Source organism: Pelobates fuscus, chromosome 3 (genome assembly GCF_036172605.1).
Source record: "Pelobates fuscus isolate aPelFus1 chromosome 3, aPelFus1.pri, whole genome shotgun sequence".
NCBI classification, from domain to species: domain Eukaryota; kingdom Metazoa; phylum Chordata; class Amphibia; order Anura; family Pelobatidae; genus Pelobates; species Pelobates fuscus.
Window position 1 is genome coordinate 222,995,966 of NC_086319.1, and position 21,469 is coordinate 223,017,434.

The following is a 21,469-nucleotide window of genomic DNA, read 5'->3' on the forward strand; positions in this document are numbered from 1 at the left end:
AGAAAGAAGATATCAGGTTGGGTTTGTTCATGACAATCTGACATAGAAATAAAGAGGGCTACTAAGATGTACATTTGCCTTTGATCAATCCACTTAATCGATAAATCTACATTTATATCAAGTCCCAGGGAGTACAATATTCATTGAGAGACTTACAAGAACGTAGAGAAGCCAGCCAGCAAATTGAGGTGCAAGTCCTATTTTCACTCAATAATCCTATATTATTTACACTATTATTCCTATATTTTGCCTGGTAGAGAAAAGCAAGTTCCATATAAAGAACAGGGTAGTAGACCACAAGTGCAAAGTAATTGGAATAAGACTTTATGGTTTTCTTTTCAGTCTTGAGGTATGAAACAAACTATATTTGTAGTTTCAGCAATCAGGGTGTTCTGCTTACCCCCGAAAGGAGTCAATCCCAATAGTAATGCTTATTGTACTTTCCATACACTAGGAGGGAAACTATTTTGTAGAATTCTTAGTTCTTAAAATGAGTGACATGTAAACACTAGTAAGGTCTTTATCAAGGCAAGTGGGCCAGGGTATCGTAGCTCCTGGAAATGTTACAAACAACTTTTAAATATTTTAAAAGTAATCTATGCACACTTTTTCCTGCATAAGTAAGTCAGATTGGATTCTAAATATATTTCACTGGTTCCTATAAGACACAGACTCACAGAACCTTATCCCAGGGATAGCAACTCCCCGCTTTAGTAGAGTTACCTCAACCCATGTTTCTAAAGCCAGGTCACCATGCCCAGCCAAATACACTTGACCGCATGTAGCTAACAAATGTATTATCTTCTAGACTGTAAGTTCTTCTGATGAAGGACGTCACATCATTCTTCGACTTGTCAAAGGCCTCCTTAGGAGACAAAAAGTTGTCACTATATTTGAGTGTGCCTGGACGTTTGTGTATAATTTCTGGTCATTTTTTGTCTGTTTATATTTTTATGAATGGGGTTATATTCACGTTTTAATGTATCTCCATAGGAAAGATCTAAAGGCCCATATTTTTTCAACTATAAAATAAAAAGTATGAATTTGTCTGTAGTTAAATTAGAGGGCTAGTCTGATATTTGGCTTATGATGGAAATTGTAAAATGGTTTAAAATGGGGGATATAACTGTTCTGCAGTGACATTACCTATCTGTGTATGGTGGCTGCAAAATGCACAACATACAGATTGCCTAAACATTGCCAAACACAATCTGGTAACAAAAAGCCATGCAACATGTTAAGGCAAAAGCACATTTAGAAACTTTACACAGCTTGGCCATGTAAGTACCATGCCCACATTCTATCCAGCCTTACACAGTACATACCTTTTAAATATTAGGCATTTCCATCATCTGTAGAGAAGGGAAAATATGCTTGTTAGGGAATACTGTAATATGCTGAAGAAGCAAACATATTGGGAAACTGGATTTAAAACTTAAATGTTTGGTGCAGATCCTGCGAAGGGTGTCTCAGTATTGCATTGTCAATATAATTTATTCTGACAAAAATGTAAAATTCCACATTACCAGCTAATTTCTTTGTAAATATAAATATATACAAACGAGCAAATAAATAATACATATATTATAATCCATTTCAAATATAGTGTGCATTAATAAGAGGAAATGAATATATGGATGGTGTAAAATCATATTGATACCAAAATATAGGTAACAAAATTATTGATATACCATTATACAATAGATTTGTGCATTATAATGTTTAATGACATTTATGCAAAGATTAATCAAGCAAACTGAGTAAAGAGAGCACATTTATTGGCTAACATTTGCACAGTACTGTAGTTCTTTGTAGTTCATTTGCCAATAACTGTGTCATCTTTTCTCTACCAACCATTTTATTCACAGCTGACATAGCATTTAACTACACTGCAGCAAAGTATGCTTGTTATTAAAATATATTTTGCTAGAGCATCAGCCAATGATTAAAATACGATTTATAGGCTTCTGTAGTCCTATCTCTTAACTTACAAAACTTAACCGTTGTCACTGTTTGTAATGCATCAAGCTATAAGAATAGCTATAAGAATTCTGATTTATATAATAACTCACTGTATTACAAAACTTGGAAATAGCCCAGGAGCCACATCTAGTTTTATATGAAAATCTATTAATGTGCGGTTTTCTCAACACTGTATGTTGGCCTGACTTCAAAAACAAAATAAATCAAATTGTTGTAGTGTATAACATACATTTTCCCTCTGACATTGTGCAAGAGTAGCAGATCCTGACGCTAAATAATTGAAATAGAGTCATTCACTGCAGATCTATAGTATCTCAGTAACAATTACACATATTTGAAGTTACATGGGCAGTTTTTGGTCACACTGGGTCATTGACATAAGGGTCAATGCTGCTGGGACATGTGCACTAGTGGCTTAATTTGCCCTACGCATGCAGTACCCATGAGACTAAACTAGGTGGCTCTTGAACCATGGTGATGGGGTAGTGAGGTGGTATGAACCGTATGATGTGTAATGAGAAAAATTACTTTCTAGTGATGACTAAGGGAAATTGCACGGGGATTGCAAATGGGGAAATGGTATGGGATTGGAGATATGGCATGTGGATAATATTTGATTGAAATGGGGGTTATGAAAATAGTAATCTAGACTGTAATTGAGGAAATACCTCTGTCTTATCTCTTTAATTCTCAATCTTACCCTTTGTTTTTCCTTAAATGACCCTTAAATCAAATGTCCATAGATGCATCTCCCCCATCCCTTAGCCCATCTGACCCTAATATATATCTCTCTTCCACAGTCTGATTTTAAACTTACCCAGTCCAGCAAAGCACCCAGAGCTCAATCAGCTGTTCCACTGCAATTTGCAACAGGTAGCCTTCTGGAAGACTGTTTCCCCTCGCCCACCCACCCCAAGCTCATTTCTAGATAGTCTCCCACACAACATTCATTCTCCTGAAATGACAGGTGAAAACACTGATCAGCACACCCTCCCAATCTCTTAACCCTATAGAAGACATACTCTCTCTCCCTACAAATAGCTATATATCACACACCAATATTATATACTTTGATTTAAATTTAAATTTTTGTTTTTCACTATTTGTGTTTCATTTTCATCTACACACCTCATACCACTAACATGAATCCAAATATAACCATACTGTTATTCTTAATAACCCTTTTCTCAATCCAATTTTGTTCACATCACTACTGCCATAAGCACACACCTCAAACTGGAAAAACAAATGATCATACGCCATGGCCTGCTCCGTCGCTGTAACTTATCTGCTGGTGGAGAGTTATAAAAAATAGCCCTCCTACCCCCACCTCACAACATGGCCAAACAAAAATGATATCCATATTCCTATTCTTTATGTTACTTGCCCTTGCAAATGACATGGAGTCAAACCCTGGTCCCCCAGCTAATTCTAGTCCTAATCTCCCCACTAAAAAAGGCCTCTCTTTTGTGCACTGCAACATCCGTAGCTTGCTCCCTAAACTGGATGCACTGCAAGCTTGGTGTTCCCATTACAAACCAAACATCATTGTGCTCTCAGAATCATGGTTAATAACTAAAATACCAGACTCTGCCATTGCAATACAGGGTTTTTCATGTTTTAGAAATGACAGAGCAAAGAGAGGAGGAGGCATTATTATTTATGTTGACAACTCCATAAAGTTTACCTTAGATGTAGCAAATGCATTTAACAATAATTTTTTTGGGTGCTCCACTCACTACCCTGATTGCCAACCTAATAAATGACACACAACCTGAAACTACAAATGTGGATCAGGCCCCACTAAATTTGCAAAGACCCAATACAGACAAGTTCATTTTTAGACCTGCACCTATTAGTGTCATTATAAAACCCCGTAATAATCTAAAAATGAAAAACCAGTCTGGACCTGATTAAATCCCAGCAATGCTGAGGAAGCTCAGTGCGCCAGCAATTGCTAAACCCTAATTAACGAATCCTTGGTGTCTGGATACATACCCAAACTTTGGAAGACCGTGAGAGCAGTGCCTATCCATAAAAGTGGTGACACTACTTTGGTTTCTAACTATCGCCCAATATCATTGCTCCCACTATTGTCAAAATCTTAGAAAAATTTAAGATTACGCAACTATGTGAGTACTACCAACAATCAAACTATCTGACCCCTGATCAATCGGGTTTTCGCCCGAATCACTCCACTACAACTGCCATCTTAAAAGTTTGCAATGGCATCCTAACTGTCATGGAACAAGGAGACCTAACTGGAGCTATTTTCCTTGATTTTGCAAAGGCCTTTGACACAATAGATCACGACATTCTACTGCACAAACTCCAAAACTCAGGTATTGGTGATTGTCCGCTAACCTGGTTTCGATTATATGTATCAGATCGCTCGCAATATGTGTCCATTTCTGACAGCGAATCCCTTCCTCTCCCAGTCACGTGTGGTGTTCCCCAACATTCAATTCTCGGCCCCCTACAATTATTTATAACTGATCTGCCTAATGTCTGCAAATCCTCAAATGTACACGTGTACGCAGACGACACAGTAATCTATGCAAGCAAATCTGCTGTGAGGCTGTGCTCCAAGACCAGTTTACAGAGGTAGAAAAGTGGATTGCAAAAAAACAAACTCTTCCTAAACACTGACAAAACTGTCACAATGAACTTTGGAACAGTACCTAAGTTACACACATTACACAAGTCCCACCTATCCATCAAAACAAATTCAAATAGCACACTGACCGCAGTCCACTCTTTCAAATACTTGGGTATGTTGTTAGACCCCAATCTATCTTTTGGCCTCCACATAGAAAAACTTGCATCTAAACTTTATCCAAAACTAGGTGCCCTGTATAGAAACAAATCCTGCATAAGCCCTACAGTAAAGGTAAAGATTGTACAGCAAATGCTGATGCCAATCATTGATTATGGGGATGTAGTGTATGCACCTGCACCATAATCCCACATTAATAAACTCAATCCTTTTTTTAACTCATTCTGCCGATTTGTGCTACAATGGAATTACAGGACCCACCATTGTGACATGCTAAAATAACTAAACTGGCTGCCGCTGGAATCCAGACGCACCCTTCATCTTTCCAGCCTTGTGTTTAAGAGCTTTTCTGGGAAGCTCCCACCCTGCCTGAGCAGAATGCTCTCCTTGGCTGTTCCCACCTCCTATAACCTCCGATCCAGTACCAACACTGAAAGCAGCCCGATCCTCCTTTTCCTACAGAGCGCCGCAATTATGGAACGACCTCCCGCACACTTTCAAATCTTCCCCAAGCCTAAAGTCCTTTAAGAGATCCCTCTCTACATACCTCAAAACAGAATGCACATGTCATGGTTGATTATATATTTCCTACCTGTTCTATGTTAAATTTTGTATATATTGTGTTTTAATATTGTTTTTGTATTTTATTGTACCCTAATGTATCAATGCAATGTTTTGTGGACCCAGGACATACTTGAAAACAAGAGAAATCTCAATGTATCCATCCTGGTAAAATATCTTATAAATAAATAAAGGGTATGGTGAATGGGAAGCTGTGAAATGCTATCATCAGCTGGATATTTATATACACACACATTATAACTGTTATCCATAGAAAGTAAAGACAACTAGGGGTAGAGAGGAAAGATTAATGTTTTGGTGATGTAAGTGTGTGATTATGATTTGTGATTTGCTTAGGGCAAGCTTGTTCCATGTTGTGGCGTGCTAGTAGGTCCAGAAGCAGAATTAATGAGTACCTAGGCAGGACAATATCTTGGGCTAAGCCCGCAAAATTACACATCCATAGAAGTGGAAATGAAGAGCAAGAGAGTAGAAATCTGCACAATTTATCAAAGCATTAATTTGCCTCTAAATACAGCATGATAGAGTACTGTGCTAGAAGAATCCCAGTTAGTCCCTGGTTTAAATCTCTCTGACGTCAAGATGCATTAATCACCACTGTATGCTATCTCTGTAATACATACTATAAATAAATGCCAATCTATTTTTGAATTTCCCTTTTTCCTGTCCTCACTTCATTTTACAGCATACATTAATCACCATACGATACCAGGGGTAGAGGGTGCTGCATACCATTCTGTAACATCACAGGTTAATATATAAATTAAATATTAAAGTACAATATAGTAATCATATAGTACAAAAATATAAATTTTCTGTATTTTCATTAGCAAAATGCTAAAGAAATGCATGTTAAAGGGAAACTATAGTGTCAGGAAAACAAAGTTGTTTTCCTGGCACTATAGCTCCCTATAGTGTCCACCTCCCCCCCCCCCCTCCCCCCACAGTGCAGAAGGGGTTAAAAACCCCATTCTGTCACTTACCTCAGTCCAGCATTGACTGGTTTGGCTTTGATCTGCCTCCGCACCCAATGCGCATGTGTGGCAATGGTCGCGCTCGCATTAGGATTTCCCCATAGGAAAGCATTATACAATGCTTTTCTATTGAGATTCCTGTGACTCTGGATGTCCTCATGCATAGCGTGAGACTATCCATCGTCAACAGTCACCTAATAGCCCAGAAGTCCCTCTAGCAATGAGCTGAAGTAGTCTGGTTGCCTATATTGTCCCTTTAATCAGTGAATGATTTGCTTCTGACATTTGTGAATGAACAATTTCTGAGCTCTTTTTGTTTACCTGAGGAACAGAAAGTAAGCAGAATGAAGAGGAATCCTCCTCCTCCTTGTATTTCTTCATTGGCTGACATAGCATCAACTCATTGCAGGCAGCTTCCTGAAGTTATACCTACTAGTAGCAGAGTTTCTTGGCTAGCACCCTGGTTGTGATTTGGAGAACATGTTTTTCTTTTATTTAAGTGTCTATACATTTATATTTTAACCCCTTAAGGACCGGACTTTTTTTGCGATGTTGTACATTTGCGACCAGGCATCTTTTTACACTTTTGTGGTGTTTGTGTTTAGCTGTAATTTTCCGCTCTCTCATTTACTGTTCCCATACAAATTATATATTGTTTTTTTTTCAGGACAAAAAGGGGCTTTCTTTACATACCATTATTTATATAATCTCATGTAATTTAATTTTTTAAAAATGAAAAAATATGATGAAAAATTGAAAAAAATACACGTTTTTTGAATTTTATGTGAAAAATCTTTTACTCATCTACAAAAGCGAATTAAAAAAACTGCTAAATAGATTCAAAATGTTGTCCTGAGTTCAAAAATACCCAGTGTTTACATGCTTTTTGCTATTTTTTTGCATGTTATAGGGCTATAAGTACAAGTAGGATATTGCGGTTTCAAAACATACAATTTTAAAATGTATCAATAGTGACATTGTAACACTATTATCTGTCATAAATCGCTAAATAACACCCCACATGTACATATTTTTTTTAAAGTAGACAACCCAGGGTATTCAATATGGGGTATGTCCAGACTTTTTTAGTTGCCACTTAGTCGCAAACACTGGCCAAAGTTAGCGTTCATATTTGTTTGTGTGTGAAAAAAGTAAAAAAAACTAAATTGAACGCTAATTTTGGCCAGTGTTTGTGACTAAGTGGTTACTAAAAAAGACTGGACATAACCCAAGGTATTGCAAATGGGGTGTCTTCTTTTGCAAATGGTATGCGATCATGGGGGTAATTCTCATTCCTGGGCTACCATACGCTCTCAAAGGCAACATAACCAACCTGGCCATTTTCAATGTAAAAATATTTGACCCATATATTTGACCCTGTAACTTTCAAAAACGCTATAAAACCTGTACATGGGGGGTCCCTGTTCTACTCAGGAGACTTTGCTGAACACAAATATTAGTGTTTCAAAACTGGAAAATGTATCACAACAATTATATCATCAGTAAAAGTGCTGTTTGTGTGTGAAAAATGCAAAAAAAGTCACTTTCACTGACAATATCATCGCTGTGATATGTTTTACTGTTTTGAATCACTAATATTTGTGTTCAGCGAAGTCTCCCGAGTAAAACAGTACCCCCCATGTACAGGTTTTAGGGTGTCGTAGAACGTTACAGGGTAAAATACAGTGATAGCAAATTAAATTCTCCGGACTTTCGGCCTGGGTTGGCAGGCAGGTCCCTTAAATTGCAATCAATAAAATAACTTAATTATGTAAAAATATTACATAAATACGCACGTAGAATTTAAATATATATGCATATTTATATATTTGAAGTCTACATGTATATTTATATAATTATTTATGTAATTTTGTATATGGACATATGAATAGTTTGCATTCTTTTTATGTATTTATATATACATAGATATATATACAATTTAATTCTAAGTGTATTTTGATATAAATATATATATATATATTAATATCAAAATACAGTTAGAATAAAATTTCGTATAGATATATAATTTTAAATTTTTTTTATTTAATTTACATTTTTTATTATTCGTATTTTATAATAATATATATATACAATATATAGTTATTATATATATTATATATATACACCTGTGTAAATTGATTATAAGTGTATTTTTATATTAATATATGTACATATTAATATAAAAATACACTCGGCATGACATTATATATATGATATATAGACATATTATATAGGTATAATATAGGTCTATATATCATATATACACATATATAATAATATTTTTTTTTTTATTAACTTTCACTTTAAATTTGTTTTTGATTTTACAGTTGCAGGGAGACTGCCTGTCAGCACAGACAGTCCCCCTGCAGGCAGACACTAGGACACCTATTGTGACCATGTGGTCGCCCTGTTGGGCGATCACATGGCCACAGGGGTCCTAATCCGCCATGGGGAGACTGTCTGGGCTGCAGGCAGTCTCCCCACAACGGGAGCACCGCCGATCGCCGCCGGGGGAACGACGGCGATCGGGTAAGTACATTTAAAATTTAGGACGGCTCAGGACCGTCGTCGGTCGGCAAGGGAAAAATGCCGATGACGGTCCTGAACCGTCCTAAGTCCTTAAGGGGTTAAAGGAACACACGCAAATATGAATTCCTAACACTTTAGTGCTCTTGTCATCATTTAGGTGAGTGGGTCAGCACTGCCAGGAATACATCAGATGGTTTACTTACCTCTTTGATTTAGATCAGGGGTAGTCAACCTTTTAATACCTACCACCCACCTTTGTATCTTTGTTGATGGTAAAACTTCTTTACCACCCACCATTGCCGCAGTAACTAATTTTATAGTGCAAGTGCGATTTTTTTTTTTAGAAAGCAGGTTTTTAAAATAAATACAATATGTACTTAAATGTTCTATTTTCTTTTTTGTTGTGCATAAGAATTACAACAGTGCTTGCAAAGCCACAATAGCTTCCACAAGCTCTATTTTCATTTGATGTAACAGAAACATGGCTTGGAGATATCTTGCACATTTTTGTATTTAGAATACTATGACATGCTAGGTTAGGTATGCATATAACTTTGAGTAACATGAATAAGTATACTTATGCTTATAATGTGATTTGCAGGTCTTGTGTTACGACTAATAGAAAAGAATAAAATTGACAAGCTTTTTACACGTTATGGACTGAGGCTTAAGACACAATAGCAGTGTGATAAAGTGGCATATGGAGACTTGCAAGGTTATACTGATATATTGGGCCACTATGCTTAATGTACCTTGAGCCCCACAATATGTAGAGAGAACAGTAGCGAGTTCACTGGCCCCCTGTCAGAGTCTCTTTCACCCGATACCTTCCTTGCAAAAGTAGTGTACGTCCGGCGCTGTGGTTCTGCTTCTCGCCGCTGTGCGGGTGTCTGTGGAGGTGTCCTTCCCGCCCCAGGCTGGCTTGGAGGCCTGCACTTTCTTGCCACTAACTCGGTTACTGCTAGGGTCCGGGTTTCCTCCACGTGCGGAAGTGACGGGGGAGCTGGTCTTTTCCTGTCGCTTGCGTATCTTGTTCCTCCGCCAGTGTGGCTGGTGCTTTGGGGCTTTCTGCCCTTCGGCCTGCAGCCCGGGTGGGCTAGATTGCGTGTGGATAAGTAGTTGAGGCGACGTTGTGCCCGAGGGCATTCCCTCCACTCCCCGCCATCCGCGGGTCCGCTTACCCAGCGTCGGTGGTGCCGGTGTCATGGTTCGGGCTGCTTGTTGCCGCTTCATGAGTGTGTCCCAGAAGCGATTCAGCATCGCCTCTAGCTTCTGTAGCGGTGCTTTCCTTGGCATTTGTGCCGAGTGTGTGCTCGCCATGTGAGTCGCTTCGCCGGCCACCATTTTAGTTGCACTCTGTAAGGGTCTGCAGCCTTGCAGTTCAGGATCAGGCTTGTGCTGCTTGCTATTTGAGTTGCGTGTGGACCAGGATGACCCCCACCGGTCCAGGGGGGGGGGGGGGGGGTGGGGGGGGGGAGAGGAGGCGAGTGTGCATAGGGGGCTGTACTCGGCTTTAGCATCCAGGAGATCGCCCGCCTCTCCCTGGCTTGGTCGCATGTAGGCCCCATGTGCTGTTGGTCGGGTTCCCGGGCAGTGTAAATCTTGTTTGTAGGTTCATTCGATGCCCTTTGGGTCCCTTGACTCGTGTGCCCTCCGGCTCAGAATCGTGTCTGTTTTCGGGGTATTTATCGCCAGTTTTGTCGCTTCGTGCAGGAGCTGATTCACAGCACGTCTGTCCTGCTTGGCAGTTAGGCTCCGCCACCCTAAATGTTCTATTTTCTATTCTACTTTTTTTTTTCTATGTGTGTCTGTGAGATGCTGTGTGTGTGTGAGGGGGCAGTGTGAGTGTGTTTGTGAAGGGTACATAGGGTCTATGCTGTGTGTAGGTGGGTGAAATTTGAAAATCTATCTTAATTTTCCCCCCTCCCTTCTTCCCTTTTATCAGGGTGGGGGGACATAATGCTGCAAGTCCTGGTGGTCCAGTGGTGTTCACTTCAACCTGAAGCTCCTCCGGCTGCAGGCTGACTCTCCTGTCCTCCTGCGAGCACAGCACTGTATCGGAGTGTTGCCATGGTGATGCACTGCAATGATCTGACCAGCCTGCTCGCGGGAGGAACACAGAGCCTCCCAGGCCATTCGCTCCCTCTGCTGGAACTAAATGCCAGCAGGACGGTGAGGGAGATCTTTGATCTCCTCACCAGCCCGAGAGGTATTACTGCAAGGCTGGCACTGCATGGGCCAGCAGGGGAGATGAAAGGATCTCCCCTGCCGGCTTTGGTCTATGGCCATCAAGGCCCACCGGTTGTTTTCTGCAGAACCCGGCACCGCCCACCTGAAATCCCAAACCGCCTACTAGTGGGCACTAGTGACCAGGTTGACTACACCTGACTTAGATCATCAGTGTTGAAGTACTTAGCCAATCCAATGCTTTCCCAGCAAAAACAAGCAAGCAAACAAACAAACAAACCATAACCTGTATTAAAAGCATGTTTACAATTCACAAAATATTAAAGAGATCTCCTGTCATCAACTCTGTCTATGTTTCTTTGGTTTATAAATGCAACAATGTACTAATTTCGCTGCAGCTATACCCACTAAAATGCAACACCATGGTTTTATTTTTATTACTTTGCAGTGCGGTTTGTTGCACTTATTGATTTTATTTCTATTATTTCACATTGCAGTTTATTGTACATGTGTTCCTGGTGACCGGTATCATGTCAACTGGATGCCAGCTATTCTATTGGTTATTATTGATTATGTCATCACCGTGGCTGGTCATGTGATATTGCATGCTTGGTCTTAGTCTTGTTTGAAAGTTTAGGGCTTTATATATCTGGGGCCAATTGTATCCCTTGAGAAAGGCTGTTTGTGGTCCAAACATGGGTGGATTCTCCGGTCTGTATATCCATTTGGTGAAACAATGCTATTTTCAATTTTTTTTGTTCATTTGATATAATGTGTTTTTTTAACATCATGCAACTGCATGGGATATTAAAGGAACGCTATAGGGTCAGGAACACAAACATGTATTCTTCACCCTCTAGTGTTAAAACCAACATTTAGGTGGCTGCATCCCCCCCCCCCAGTCCCCCTCCTTAAAAGGTAGGAAAACCTACCTTATTTCCAGTGCTGCATGGGCCCCTGATATGCCTTCTTGCAGACATGATCAGATTTAAATGATTTTGGCCAATCCAATGCCTTCCCATAGCAGGACGAGGGAGGGGCCAAACGTCAGCTGAGCCAATGATCACCTCATCATAAAGATGCATTGAAATAATGCATCTCTATGAGAAAAGTTCAGCGTCTCCATGCATAGTGGTCACTGGAGGGGTCCCTAGAAGGCAATGTAAACACTGTTTCCATGAAAATGCCTGCAGTGAATAATCATACTCACAAGAACAACTACATTTTGCTGTAGTTGTTCTGGTGACCATAGTGTCCTTTTAAGTATATGTGAGGAATATATCCGTACTATTGCAGGTATTTTTGAGGGCATTTTGTCTATAGCAATTTATTTACACTTGTATACTCGACACATGATATACTTTTCTTTATTGTTATTATGCAAGAACTAATATGATTGGTCATTTTACTTTACTGACACGTATCTGGTATTGTATTGTAGTCCCCCCCCCCCCCCCCCCTTTTTTTGGGCAGTAGGGAAGCTGGTCTTACCAAATAATGCACCTAAACGTATAAACATATTTCTCTATAAAAGTAAAGTTTTACCTGTTGTATGCTACCATATACTAATGAATGATCATACAAGTACTTGTATGGAGTGTGCCTTCAGTGCAGTCACACATTATACATGTCCCCTCCTCATTTTAGGGGCTGGAATGCATGCATTATACCAAAAAACAATGGGAAATCCAGAGTTTTCTGGCTGGTTTCAGCCACTTTCTAATCTCTGGAGATAAAGCTGCAATTGCTGGGGATCTATTATTTACATTCATTTAATGTTATAAACCATCAAATAGAAAGTTTTATTTTTTAATGTATTATCTATATTATAGCTAGATGTGCCCCATCAAATTTATAGAGAACACCAAATAATAAATTTATGATAAAATTATTTCCCTCAGGCAGAGGTCCACAAATCACAATATGGAAGGTTTGATGTGCTATAGATCTAAAAACATAAAAAAGAATTATTTAGAGAAAGGAGGTTTAATCAAGTTCTCTCTATGTAACATTTGGATACATACTGCTCAACTCATAAATCTGAAAGGCATCCTTCTATTTTTTAAGCTCTGATTTCTTTTATCCAGACTTCTTAACTTGGGTACATCGTCAATACTTTAAATTGCATGATGTAATATATAGCCTTATGTAAAGGTCTAGGTGCTAGTTTTGCAATCATTCTTGTCTTGATACTAGACAAATGTATACTGAACCTGAACTAGAGTTTTTGATCTATAATTGATATTATAATTTATATAGCGCCAGCATATATACAATTATAGAAAGTGTATATTTTAGATTGTATGCTCAAACTAGCATACAATCTAGATAGGAAAGGATAGTTTAATGTAAAGTATTGTTTCAATTTTTTTTTTTTTTTTAGCTGTCCATGTGTACAAGAATGCATCACCTTAAAAAAAGAACATGCAGAACACTAACTGCCTACACGCATAGTGTATCAGTTTGTACAAGATACTCCCTGCCCTACCCCCTTTTATATGGTTTATTATAGCTACAATTCAATGCAAAAACCACTGCAGCTATCTGTCATTCCCCACTTTGTCATGTCACAACAGGCAACTAAGCTTACCACTTTCAATTTAAGAAATATGTCACACTACCCCTATATGATCTGTACAACATCTTTCATAGCTTTCTATAAAATAAACCTGTACATAAACCACACATATGAAAATAAAATACGACTAGCAGTAAGAGGTATACGTTCATCATGCTTGCTAATGCATTATCTCAATACATTAAATAATTGGGTCAACCCCAACCCATGGCCTTCCCTTATCTAAGGAATCAATTCAGTGAAAGAGATCAAGGTAGCCTAGCCAGGAGATAAATGGCACAGTATGAGAGAGTGGTGCTGGTGTGATAAGTTTGTGACATCTGACACAGTGAGGGAAAAAAGTATTTGATCCCCTGCTGATTTTGAACCTTTGTCCACTGACAAAGAAATGATCAGTCAATAATTTTAATGGTAGGTGTATTTTAACAGTGAGAGAGTGAACAACAACAAAAAATTATTCCAGAAAAATGCATGTCAAAAAGATTTTACATTTATTTGCATGTCAATGAGTGAAATAAGTATTTGCGCCCCTATCAATCAGCAAGATTTCTGGCTCCCAGGTGTCTTTTATACAGGTAACGAGCTGAGATTAGGAGCACTCTCTTTAAGGGAGTGCTCTTAATCTCAGTTTGTTACCTGTATAAAAGAACCCTGTCCACAGAAGCAATCAATCAATCAGATTCCAAACTCTCCACCATGGCCAAGACCAAAGAGCTGTCCAAGGATGTCAGGGTCAAGTTGTAGACCTACACAAGGCTGGAATGGGCTACAAGTCAAACAGCTTGGTGAGAAGGTGACAACAGTTGGTGCAATTATTCGCAAATGGAATAAACTCAACATAACGGTCGGTCTGGTGCTCCATGCAAGATATAACCTTGTGGAGGAGGAATCAGCCCAGAACTAAATGAAAGGATCTTGTTAATGATCTCAAGGCAGATGGAACCATAGGCACAAAGAAAACAATTGGTAACACACTATGCCGTAAAGAACTGAAATCCTGAAGCGCCTGCAAGGTCCCCCTGCTTAAGAAAGCACATGTACAGGCCCGTCTGAAGTTTGCCAATGAACACCTGAATGATTCAGAGGAGAACTGGGTGAAAGTGTTGTGGTCAGATGAGACCAAAACCAAGCTCTTTGGCATCAACTCAACTCGCCCTGTTTGGAGTAGGAGGAATGCTGCCTATGACCCCAAGAACACCATCCCCACTGTCAAACATGAAGGTGGAAACATTATGCTTTGGGGGTGTTTTTCTGCTAAGGGGACAGGACAACTGCATCACATCAAAGGGATGATGGACAGGGCCAAGTACAGTCAAATCTTGGGTCAAAACCTCCTTACCCCAGCCAGGGCATTGAAAATGGGTCGTGGATGACTATTCCAGCATGACAGTGACCAAAAACACACAGCAAAGGCAACAAATGAGTGGCTCAAGAAGAAGCACACTAAGGTTCTGGAGTGGCCTAGCCAGTTTCCAGACCTTAATCCCATAAAAAAATCTAGGGAGGGAGCTGAAGGTTCGAGTTGCCAAACGTCAGCCTCAAAACCTTAATGACTTGGAGAGGATCTGCAAAGAGGAGTGGGAAAAAATCCCTCCTGAGATGTGTGCAAACCTGGTGGCCAACTACAAGAAATGTCTGACCTCTGTGATTCCCAACAAGGGTTTTGCCACCAAGTACTAAGTTGAAGGGTTCAAATACGTATTTCACTCATTGACATGCAAATCAATGTATAACTTTTTTGACATGTTTTTCTGGATTTAATTTTTGTTATTGTCGCACTGTTAAAATAAACTTACCATCACAATGACAGACTGATCATTTCTTTGTCAGTGGGCAAACGTTCAAAATGAGCAGGGGATCAAATACTTTTTTCCCCTCATTGTATTTTGAAAAGAAAAAAAAAAAAAAAACCCACAAAAATAGTATTTTAAATTACTGCTGCATATCTGTTCAGAGGCTAACTGTTTCATTGCCCTTGTTTGTACATGGTACAGTGACAATAAAGTTGAATATGAAGAGTACATGTCCATAGACACATTGAAAACAAGGACGTTTTTCTGAAGTAATGATATTAAATATGCCTCTAATTGTTTTAATGTTGTTTCTCCTGCCCCTCCCTCCATGTCCACCTTCAGTGCAAGATCCTTAGGAAGGAGCTGTTGTATAGTGTGACGATACCCACTAATATCGTCCGTGGGTACTTCCACTAACTTGCATAGCTGATCACTATACTAAGTGCTATGACCTGGGCTTGGAGTCCCTTTACCCACCAGCATCCACATTAAAGAAGGTCTTGGATAGTTACAGCAAGGAAAGAGACAACCAGCTTCTTTCTTGGTACAAACAGCCACAACCTTTATTTTCAAATAGCAACTGGCAGGCAGATATGTCAGCATGGGGGGAGGCTCTGCATCTTGTGCCATGTGACACAATAAAGTCGCTTTCTGTCATACATACCTTGGTGGAAATCTGCCACGTCCTCCTTGGCAGCTTTCACTCTGCGAGTCAGGCAGTGTACACTGCTTCATAAATAAACACGTCAAGCACTATAGCACGTTGTAGTGGTAATGGTGCCAGGAGTAGCCTCATACTGCCCTTTACTATCTTTCAAGTGTTTCTTCAGGTCTCTCTTTGTTGCATGGTATTACCCTCCACCTCAAATTTAAATCTAAAACTGACAGGTGCATCTGTTTGCATTACTGCTTACATTATTTTTATTTTCTCAGGTGAGCAGTTTATCTAATAGGAGTAACATTAGCAAAGTATTCCTAAATCTGCCTTGTCTTTTGTGAGGCTAAACAGAGATGGGGAGTGATGTCGTCACGTTATCCCCAAACTGGTATACACCATTCTGAGGGAAGATACTTACATGCACATCTATTTAGCTATAAAAACACATACAAGTAAACAATCATTCAAACACATATATACATATAATCACCTATACATACAACTAGCTATGCACTCACACACATGCGTTACTGATCACTCAAGCATACAGAAGGACATGCTCACCCACGACGTGGAGCTGATTTAATTCTCCTTCAAATCCCTCCTGTTGCTCACTGCTGTCAATAGTGAACAGAAGATTGGGAGGTTTGCTACAAAATGACACTGGTATCTAGCAGACAGCACGTGTCTCTGCATTTTTTTGGAAGCTAAAACCATTTTGGGGCTTTCTTTGGTCTCTCGCACAGCATCCTAACTAAACGTTCCAGAAGACAAATATGTTATATCACATCCTCTCAACGCTGTGAATGAGAATACCATGCAGTGCAAGAGCAAACAAAAGTTGCCTCTACCGCCAGAGAAAGCTCAAACTCTTGTAGCCATTTGGCACTGGTCAGGAGAAAGCTTTAATCTACACTGGCCGATAGTGAGACAAATTATTAGGTTTCATTTTTGTGTTACCATGGCAATGTAGAACATGGTTTTGCCAAGCTCAATTGAATCAACAATTTGTTTAAAAAAAAAAATTCTTCTAACTTCTGCTGTAGGCATCTTTTTCATATCTAAAATTTTTATATCAGACAATTATTTTTTCCCCCTTGCCTTGCATGACTCTCAAGATAACACAAAGCAATAAAAGAATTGGAACATTTAAATTAGATCCTTCACTTTTTTTATGTTGGCATGTTCCAACCCCCTCTCCTTAGTTGTTTTCTTCTCAAAATTACGCTTAAAACAAATATGCATAATGAAAAGGACAACTTTTCCTCATGTATAACCTGAGGGTTGACAAAGGTTAAGTCAAGCTCCACGGCCTTTATCAACTTTGTCATAGGCTGTACTTACCTCCTTCCAGACTGGCACTCTGTGCTGACTCTTGCACAATTGAGCTTCATTTTACAGGCAAAGTGTAGAATTCCTGGTGCCGCCATCTTGGGAACCAATAAAAAAAGACCCAGCAGGACTAGCACAACGTGGCAATAGGTAAGTTGCACCGGTCCCAGGGCTTGAATTGGTTGTGGAGGCTGTAGCTAGGCTGCAGGCCAGAATACTCTTTAACAATAGAGACAGATATATGTTACCATGGAAGTGGTCATTAGTTGAGGGATTTTGGATAGTCTGATTATATTAAATAATCTCCATCATTATGTCCTTTTTTTCTTTAATTTCTTCTTGGCTTTTATGAATTTATGTCTTGACAAAAAAAACACAATTAGAAAAGCTATGCCATATTCCATTATTTGCAGGTGTTGCAACACTTGTTTTTTAAATTTCTTTTGAATAATGTAAACATAATGTATACGTGACAGCAATCGATTTCCAGAAACAAGCGGTTCTTAAATGCTGAAGAACGCAATCAATTTAGAACAAAACAAACATTATATAAAAAATAACCTCTTTACATTTTAGAACAATATAAAATTACAATTTGCCCCCAGTGCACTCAATAAACATCTTGGTCTGCGCGCCAGACTATGATTTCTCAGTGAGACTTCATAATGACAAACCATTTTGCAAACTATTCCATAACAAACTAAATGAAACCTTACTAACCCACAGTAAGCTACAATCTAGTATGACAGCTGCTTGCATAAAGGTTTGGCAAAATGCAGCTATATAAAGCAGATTCAAAGTAAATGGTCTGAATTCTAATGTCTTTGTATCATATTATCCATGTTTCAAATCGCTCATTCAAGAGTGCTTGTCATAAATTTCACAATCTGTGCTTTGCTGATCAAGAAGTCACCAAATCCAGGGGTAATTGCAGCAGTAGGTTTAAGGAACACTCAATTTAAAATGGGCTGCTTAGGGGGCGATGCCGGACTGCAGAGTGAGCAAGACGTGGGCTGGCTGCATGGGCTCCTCTGCTTTTACTATAAAAGGAACTTTACGATAAAATATTACTGTAATCTGGATATTTTAAGAGACAATTTTACAACCAAGGATTTAGAGAGAGTCTCTGATTGTTGTATCCGGCTCCAGCTACTGAATTACTTGGTGTCTCACTCGATCTTGACTGCGGCCTATAAGCCTAGTGGAGGTGGGGGAATGCGGTCAATTCTCCCCTCCTATGACGCTTTGCTGTTACGGCTGGCTCTGTCGCCCCTCTTTAGCCCGGCGGCAGTTATCCCCACTGGAAGGGATCTCAGCTTGTGAGAACAAAGACACTTTGCTTGTTTATAACCACTGACCCTGTACAAAATGTGTAATCTATACAAAATGGCGGCTGCCCAATCTATAACTAGTCTGCAAGTGCGGTGCAGCAATCTTTATGTGAGACTTCATCTTTGTGACTCCTTTTTGCAACGCTGAACCAGCGCTCACACAACACAAAGTTGACTTCTAAAAGGGATGGAAATATTCAGAAGCCTGCTTCCTCTCAACCTCATAAGTGAAGATAACACTTACCTTGGCTGCGAGCCTCTGGAGGGAGACCTCCTCCACAAAACCCAACACCCTGGAGAAACCCGTGCAGGCTGATGTCTGTCACACAGATACTCATAGGCCTACATCGGCTTGGACACTCTTGGACTTCTGATTCAGGTGATGAGCGCAGCCGGATCCATGGGCCAATATGGTTGGCTGGCATATGGACCTGGAGCTGGTGGTGCAGCTTACTTTTGATAATGTGCACAGGGCTGCTATATTCTGTGTTCACAGAGGCTAGAGTAGGCTGAACGAATATAACCGTTACCTTTTGTTCATCTGACCCTTCAGTGGCATACTTACACTTTTATCTTTTGAGCAAAGTTATTGATGAGTACCACATAATGTAAAACTTGTGCAGTGTACTAGACATGTGTAATATTTATTTTTTTCTCCTCTCTGATATTCAGAATGCCATATCTACATTCATATGTGATTTTGTCAATGCACAAAAATAAATAAATACAAAAGTACTCTTTGCAATGTTTTGGGCCCCCATTTTACTATTAAAACAGTTAAGTTCTGATGACTATCCAATCAGATTCATATGCACAGCAATTACCACGCTTGAAGGGATTCTATAGTACCAGGAAAACAAAGACATTTTCCTGGCACTATAGGTTCCTACAGTACCCCCTTCCCTCACAACCCCCCCTCCCGTGGCGCTGAAGGGGTTAAAACCCCTTCAGTCACTTACCTGAATCCAGCGCTGATGTCCCTCCGTCCACGCTCCCCCTGTTGACATTAGCCAGCGGGGAGACCTAATGCGCATGTGCGCCAATGGCTGCGTTCGCATTAGGATTTCCCCATAGGAAAACATTAATCAATGCTTTCCTATGGGGATTCCAGCCTCATGCCTTATCTTTAAGTCGTCTAAGCACCCAGAAGTCTGGTAGACCGCTACTAGAGGTAGAGTTAATCCTGAGAGGTAATTATTGCAGTTAATCACCACAGTAGGGTTAAGGGACATGGAACATTGCAGCCAGACCACTAAATGAGCTGATGTGGTCTGGGTGCCTATAGGGTCCATTTAAAAACAACACTTCTCTTTGAAGCATCACCTTCTGCTTTGAACTACAATTCTAGTTGAGAAAGACTTGAAAGCCTCCAAATTGTCTGTTTGCTTCTCGTCGTCTGAGATTGATCAGCTGCACTGCTGCACAGGAAATAGAGCGCTGGAAAGTAGTGTCTGTAGACTCTAGGTACAAAGTCAAACAGAATCATTACAAATCATCACAGCACACTGTAGTGGTTATGGTACTTGGGGACGTCCTTCAAACTAAAGGACTATTAATTTCCTGATTGTATGGAGCATATTGGTGTGTAGCTGCTTTTTATGTGGTAGAGCCCGTTTACAAAGTCAATATCAAAACAATCCAGATGTGAATTCTCTCCTTTCCTATATAGAGAAAAGCTAAATATAAAAAATAAATAAGTAATGGCTTCTCAATTGTGGCTTTATTTTTGTTAAATAAATAAGGTGTAATATGTCCTGTGTTGTTGTTAATCTGAGGTTGTATATACCTATTCCCATGACTGTATGTATGTGTGTGTATATGCTTTTTGTGTGTCCTGATGAAAGCCCTGAACCAGGGCTGAAACGTTGACATTGGATTGAAAATTAAACTACAATCATTGGAAGACCTAGAGTGCCGGTATTTTTCTTCATTATATATATATATATATATATATATATATATATATAAAATTCTGTTTAGTCAAGGGGCTTGACGAATTCTTGGAGCCAGGTTGCCATAGCAATGCAATATAGAATTTTGCTTCCATGCATGGAAAAAAAAAAAAAAGAAAGAAAGAAAGCAAGCCAGACTTTTGTTATAACTGCAGGACCATTTTTGCAATGGCTACTGCACTATGGACTGGCTTTGGAGAGGATAAGCTCTTACCTAAATGGTCAGCACTGTAACTACAGTGAAAGCACTCAGTCATATGTCTATACTCAGTGGTTGCTGAATTCAGCTTTGAATAATATAGGACAGAGAATCTACCTCTGCGCAGTTGTTGAAGGTGAAGGAAAGTGATTCACGGGTAAGATGTGAAAAGATTTGCGCTAAGAATAAAAAAATCTGTGTTTAAAATGGTACCTATTACTAAGAGTGTCTGCACAAATGAAGTCTGAAACATGTTTGTTTATTCTCATTTACATATTCACTTCGCGAGAATAGTGGAAAAATAATTTCTCAGAATTGCTACGAGAAAAGGAGAGCGTTATATAGGGTGCAGCAAGAAGATTATGGAAGATGGCATCAGATAAGGAAAGAGAATCACAAATGAAAATAGTGACTATAGAAAAAAGGGGAAAGGGGACACTTTTACAGTTGCTCAATGGTTTCTTAAGAAGATAGGGCATTTTGTAAGACAAAAGTCATTCACTGCTCAGCCACAACATTAAAATCACCTATCTAATATCATTTATGTTCACCTCGTTCTATCAAAATAGCTCTGATGCATCAAGGCATAGGCTCC

General features: G+C 39.5%; 1 protein-coding gene across 2 annotated transcripts in view; it reads right to left on the minus strand.

The window, feature by feature from the left end:
- Positions 1 to 21,469, minus strand: part of LHFPL3 (LHFPL tetraspan subfamily member 3) — a 74,000-nt gene that overhangs the window by 7,238 nt on the left and 45,293 nt on the right. The window contains exon 3 of one of the 2 annotated variants that reach the window (XM_063445439.1): positions 1,326 to 1,352. The exons of the other annotated variant lie outside the window; for it this stretch is intronic. Within the exon in view, the coding sequence (XP_063301509.1) occupies positions 1,336 to 1,352 (17 nt within the window). The 3' untranslated portion in view covers positions 1,326 to 1,335. The remainder of the gene's footprint in view (positions 1 to 1,325; positions 1,353 to 21,469) is intronic. 2 annotated transcript variants of the gene reach the window in all.